At 45.4% G+C, this 6600-nt stretch overlaps 1 protein-coding gene across 7 annotated transcripts in view; it reads right to left on the minus strand.

Annotated features, from left to right (window-relative positions):
• The window catches only part of SH3D19 (SH3 domain containing 19), a 179115-nt gene extending 172962 nt beyond the window's left edge, over nt 1-6153 (minus strand). Inside the window, exon 1 of one of the 7 annotated variants that reach the window (XR_007476993.1) lies at nt 5744-6152. Coding sequence is in view for 4 of the 7 variants with exons in the window: in XM_049709061.1 (XP_049565018.1) it covers nt 5744-5855 (112 nt within the window). In the remaining 3 variants the exon portion in view is untranslated. Of the gene's footprint in view, nt 1-5743 lie in introns of all 7 variants that reach the window. The other 6 variants (XR_007476992.1, XR_007476994.1, XM_049709061.1 and 3 more) reach the window with 6 other exon arrangements.
• Between the last annotated feature and the right edge of the window lie 447 nt (nt 6154-6600).

Consider the following 6600-nt stretch of genomic DNA (forward strand, 5'->3'; position numbering starts at 1 on the left):
ACAGCTGCTGAGGGGCAGGAATGGATGTTGAACCTTCATACAAACGAGGGGGCCGGGCCTCCTTCCTCCCCACCTTAACGCTGCTCTTTGCTCTGAAGCTACTAGACATATATTTTTCATCTTGTACTTCATGGATAATACTTTCATCATACCTATGTTCAGTATTATAAGCTCCCCCAGAACACATCCCATGTTCTCCACTGATGAAGTGAAGTGCCCATCTTGAAAGGCAGGTCCCTGCGGCACAACTTAAGCTAACGTGACTGCCTTTTTCCCAGTGAGGCGACATCTTGAGTGTGGCACCTTGGGCTTTTCCCTCAACACAAGGAGCCTGGAGAAACACCCCCTAGATTGGACCCTGCACACCAGCAGGCTTCTGTAAACCGAGTCAGAAGTTATTTTCCTCCTCATCCCCTAGAATCATAAAATATAATGTTGGAAGCCTCATCCTTTCAATTCATAAGGCAAAAACTAAGGCCCAGAAAGATGCTGTAAATTGCTGGAGGCTAAAGCTAACTGAGAGAGACCCAAGTGTTCTCAGGATAAGACTCTAAGTACCATTAAATGTAAAGCTGAAACGATCTGAGGGAAAATAGTTGCCCCCAGAATGTAACATGCCAATGACCTTATAGAAGCACTGCATGAATAGTGGCAAAATTAAAAAAAGAAAAAAAAAATGAAGGGATGCACCCTGGTTAAAAAGAGGATGTAGAGTCATCAACTTACCTTTGATTTGTTGAAATCACTTTGAACACAAATAGTTATGTCACAAGAATGAGCTTTTCATTTGTGATGATGAAGAAAGGGTAAACATCAACGACAAGCCACGTTAAAATAGTTTGTATGGTGCAAGGAATGTCAAATGAAGAACTAGTCTCAGTCTTTTGGGGTCTTGTAAGATTGATATATTTCAAAAAGATGTATGAACTCCAAAGCAAAGCAACTACATTTGATTAGAAACGGTGAAGATGCAGTTTTAGCTCCTTTTTCTCTGCCAACCTGAAACCCCATAACTATTGCCAAAGGGAGAAAAATGTAGACTCAATGAAGCATCAGATATTTTAACAAAAATATACATAAACACTAATAACTTTATAGGAAGTATTCACTACGTGCCTAGCTATGTTCTAAAGGTATTACATATACTAATTCGCTTAATCCTCAAACCCTCTGCAATAGGTTTTATTAATATTCCCACTTTACAAATAAAGAATGGATGCACAGAGAGGTTAGGTAACTTGCACAAGGTCACACAGTAAGAGGCAAGCCAAGAAATGAACCAAGACTGCCTGGTTCTCTTATGCTAAACTCCACTTGCTAGTCATCATGGACTACTTTATACTCTTATTTATTTCTTTAAAGTATATTAGTCTTACCTTCCTTAATTCTATGACATGTTCTTTAAAAGCAGGGAGCCTATTTTATATAGTTCTTTGTATTCCTTGTATTTTCTACACCATTTTGCTGACAGGATAACTAGACAGGTCTTCTAAAAGAAGTTGGTGAGTGCAGGATTTTCAAACAACGTGTATATATATCCATAGTTTCTATGGGACTTAAAATAACTTCCTCAAAATCAATTAGACAACTTTGGAATTCTAATAACAAAAACTGTAAGATGGTGGCCCAGAAGAATTAATGCAGTTTGCAAAACTACACAACTTACTAGACAGAGCCACAAACTCTGGGCCATATGACCTAGCATGCTATGTGAATCAAATTAAGGAAACGACAGTTTGCGCTCCCCTGGTGGCGCAGTGGTTGGGAGTCCGCCTGCCGATGCAGGGGACGCGGGTTCATGCCTCGATCCGGAAAGATCCCACACGCCGCGGAGCGGCTGGGCCCGTGAGCCATGGCCGCTGAGTCTGCGCGTGTCCAGAGCCTGTGCTCCGCAAGGGGAGAGGCCACAACAGTGAGAGGCCTGCGTACCGCAGAAAAAAAAAAAAAAGAAACGACAGTTTATGACTTGAAACACCCAAAAGAGGTAACTGAGGTGCAGCTATACCTAGCTGTATTCTTTTAGATTAAGTCTTTTAACACTTCTGAGGCTGAATTTACTCGTCTTTAAAATGGGAATAATAAAAATGTACCATCTTCCCTCTCAGGTCGTTGTAACAATCAAGTTCCATGAGGCTGTGAAAGCCCCTCCTAAGCAGAAAAGCACCAGATAAATGCAATAAAGTATTTCTAAAATATAACAAGCAACATGCAGATAGAAACGTGTGGAGCATTAAAAGCAATTGACTTGTACTTGCAGCCAGTGGGATAGCTTGGAAAAACATGGACTTTCAGGTCAAAGAGACCCGGATTCAAGTCCGCATCTTGCCATTTACGAGCTGCGGGATCTTGAGCTAGTCACTTAAGTATTTTTGAGCTTCAATCTTTTTTTTTTAATTTATTTTAAAATATGTATTTATTTATTTTGGCCACACCAGGTCTTAGTTGTGGCATGTGGGATCTTCATGACGGCATGTTTAGTTGTGGCATGTGTAGCTGCGGCATGCAGGATCTTTTAGTTGCAGCATGCAGGCTTCTTAGTTGCACCATACATGTGGGATCTAGTTCCCTGACCAGGGATCGAACCCAGGCCCCCTGCATTGGGAGCACGGAGTCGTACCCACTTCAACTATAAAATGAAGAAAATAATACCTCCCTCACAGGCACTAGCATGTACGAAGCAACTGGTTCATAAAGAATACAAAGAATTTTATTCTGTGACCTCATACTGACAATATTAGTTATTTTACTCAAAACACACTGGAGAAGTTATATCTGTTCTTCTAGCATTTACCATAAACACATCAACATATAGAGAAAGTACATTTATTTAGTATTTACTAAACCCTATTAAGTGCCTACCACTCTTCCAGGCGATTAAGGGAGGACCTAGAATTTTGTATTCCCTGCCCTTTGGAGAAACAATATAAAAATGCTGTAGGTCAGTCAGAGGTTCTCAGACCCATTTGAGAGTCTGAAGAAAGCTATGGCACCTCTCCACAAAGAAAGTTAACAAAACTTTAGGAGACAATACAGAAGATATAGGAGAATATCTTCATGACCTTGGGGTAGGGAAAGCATTCTTAACCAAGGGGGACAGTGAGGGGAGGAGGGACACTAACTACAAAGAAAAAGATTCACAAATACACCTACGTTAAAATTACAAATGTCCACATCAAAAGAAACCACAAACAAACATTTTTTAAATAAACCACAGAGTGGAAGCAGATTTTGGAACACATGCAACCAACAGAAGTTGAGATTCCTGAGCAAGTAAAGAACTCCAACAAATCAATAAAAAATAAGCAAAAAGTGTGATATGAGAATACAAAGAAAAGAAGTTACAGCTGCATGCAACAATAGGGATAAATCTTACAAACTTAATATGGAGTGAAAAAAGAATGACTAAAGAATAATTACAGGATGATTGCACTCATAAGAAGTTGTAAAATAAGCAAAACTAAATAATATTGTATAGGGATGCACAGATAAAACTGTACAGGTAAAACTGCACAGAAAAGCAAGGGAATAAAAGTAGTTCCCTCAAGGGGAAGGAAGAAGCCATGACTGGGAGAGAGTAGAGTTTGCTTCGGAGAAATGATAATATTCTATTTCTCAACTTGGGCACAGGTTACAAGAGTTTTACTTTATGATTTACAGGTTTTATACGTTCTCCTGAATGTACATTACAAAGTAAAAAAACACATTTCCACAACCACACCTAAATTTAGCATGGAGAGAAGAAGTTCACAGACTCCCTCAAGTCCATAAACCCTAATTTTATGGTGTCAACCTCTGTGAGATCAAAGAAAAACGGAAAATCTTTAGACTGTGAGGTGGTGGAGGGAGGAGGGAGCGGATGAGAACAGGAAAAAGTGAAAGATTAGACAGATGTTAAAAAGAAGAAACATGAAGCCTCTGGGTCAGTTCCTACTTTCTCACTTGGAGAGAGAACATCCAGCACAAAACATAACTAACAAATGCCCAAGCTTGGTAAGGAATGCGATGGAGTCTGAAAAACACACGGGAACTAATGAGCAGAAAGAGGAGCACAGCTTGCAAAGAAATGTAAACTATTAAATAATGTGTCTCAAAAGAAAGAAGCCCGATAACGGCCAGTTTAACTCTCTGCCCACTCCATAATATCTCTGCCCCTCACCCCCTAACGGAGACAGGGTACACTAAATGGTTAGAAACTGCAAACACCAATTTCTGAGTGAAAAAGGACACTGTGTCACGTATCAGCAAAATATTATCACGGAACTTAGAAAAGCTTCTGGTAGCCTTGGGAAATTAAGGAACTGGGAAAAACAAGTTACAAAATGCCATTTCCACCAGCCTTGGAATAAATACACATATTGCAACTAAATGATAAAGATCTATCTGGATCATATCTAGTCTGACCTCGGGTACAGCTCTGCACAGTACCTAAGTGAAGCTTTTTGCTGAAGATAAGAGGAGTCCAAGGCATGTTCAGATCAGTAATTTAACAGAGGAACGTCTTTGTAAAGTTTTTTCATTGTATTCTTGCAAGAATTATTTACTCATATCCAGCAATTACCCATTATTTCATTAGGTCTGGGTTTATACTGAACAAAACTATCAGTTATCTTCAAGACAGCTGGTGTTCGTGTGGTTAGTCAAATGCCTCCTTTCGATGGAAAGAGTAACGGGCAAAAGGAATTATTTTTAAGGCTCCAAGATTGACTATTTCTTCCTGTTGCACTCAAACTCTTTCCTTTCATCCCATTTTCTACCCTCCAGTTGTTCCCCACAGACCCATTATCTTCTTTTAATTCTTCAACTTTCTCTTAGGTTAAGGGAGCCACATAGAAAAGCTGCTCCACGGCTGGGTGGAATGTTCACTATATTCCACTTTCTAAAGGGGCGTTAATGAATGTTCCCATCTGAACCTTTCTCACGGCCTTATCTCCCTTTTGTTGTCACCTTCCTAGGTTTGTTCTTCCCTCGTTTTAGGATACCTGGCTTATCCAGTGGGAACCAAAGACCAAAGAATGTCCTCTCTATTCTGTTTAATTGAAAAGCTGCCCAGGAAAGAGGGAAGGGGTGTGGAGCTACACTTATTTACTCTTCCACTTCTGCGCCAAACTATTGATCCGCGCCGCCTTTGCGCACCCCCAAAACACAAGTTACAGGCCCAGAAATGATCAGTCCAAGTGCATCGCCTTTTGGAAGGCTATATTCTGGACTGGGGGGTGGGGCTGGGGGTCATCAAGTAACTCTAAAGCAAGTCCTATAGAAAGCAGGTGAACTCGGGCGGCTGGGGGCTGGGAGGACAGTCACAGGTCCGAAGTTCAAGAGGCACCGAAACCCGCCTGGACGATTAGCATGTGGTTCGACCCGGTTGCGACAGCGGAGGCAAACCTATCGGGAGGAGGCATTCTCCACTGGCCTCTGACTCATCCAGAGATAAATAACCACCCGGGCCACAAGTTCCAAGCCAGCAGCTCGTGGATTTAGTGTGCATGGAAATTTTGTAGTTTCGGCTCCAGGGCCACTAGCAGGTAGAGACAGGTTTGAATTTCCTCGGGCTCGGCCGCAAAGTTCGGATGGAGATAGAAAAGCCACTCTCCCTCCCGTTCGCCTCCTGGCGTTAAAGGTGCCAGTCCCCTCCCGGCGGGCGAGGGAACCGCCGGCGTCCGGGGCAGGACCTGCGCGGCCCCGGGACGCCCAGCCCTGGGTCCCCGGTGCCCCGGTCCCCCCTCACGCTGCCCGCGCCCCTCACCTGCGGCCGAGTGGCCCGACAGCGCACGGCCCCGGGCGCGGCGCGGGCCCCCGAGCTCCCGGCGCTCGTGCAGCTCTTCGTCCTCGTCCTCCCGCCGCCGGCCTTCAGCCATCGACGAGCTGCGGGCCCCGCGCGCCGGCCGTCAGCTCCGGGCGTCCCGCGCCAGCAGCCTCCGGGCCTGGGAGGAGGCCCCAGGGCGGAGGAGGCGGAGGAGGCGGCAGCGGCTGCGGCGGCGGAAGCGGCTACCTCCGCGGCTCCACCTGCAGCCCGCGGGGGAGCGGCCGGGCGCGGGCCGAGCAGGTTTCCCCGCCTCCTCGCGCGCCCCGGCGGCCTCCTTCTCACAGCTCTGCCTCTCCCACTGTCTTCCCCCTTCCTCTCTCCGTTGGCCCGCCCCGCAGAGCTGGAGCCGGGATCGGGCGGGGTCTGGCCGGGCCTCGCCTCCTCGGGGAGGGGTTACCGGCCGCCGAGGCTGCCCCAGAGCCGCACGCGCTGCAATCACCCGCTCCACCAAAACAAACATGTACAAAATAAATAAACCGGATAGGAAGGGGGGAAAGAGGAGGCGGCCTGGCCTCTTCCTGCCCTTTCACAGTATTCCGGTGTTAACAGGAAACCCATTTGCTTGACACTTAAACCAAAGGAGGAGAAACCTGCCGGTAGCCGGACTTCGAGAGCTGGGGCAGCTGGAGCCTCTGAACTTGGGAACAAACTCGCTTGGAATTTGGTAGCGCCTCCGCAGTTGGAGGCTTTTCTCTTTCCCTCTCTTTTCGCCCTTTCAAATCGAGCCTCTGGGCAGAGCCCAGAGGATTTTTAAGGCAGTGAATCGACTCTGTATGATACTATAATGGTGGATACAT

The sequence above is a fragment of the Orcinus orca genome, chromosome 4 (genome assembly GCF_937001465.1).
Source record: "Orcinus orca chromosome 4, mOrcOrc1.1, whole genome shotgun sequence".
NCBI lineage: Eukaryota > Metazoa > Chordata > Mammalia > Artiodactyla > Delphinidae > Orcinus > Orcinus orca.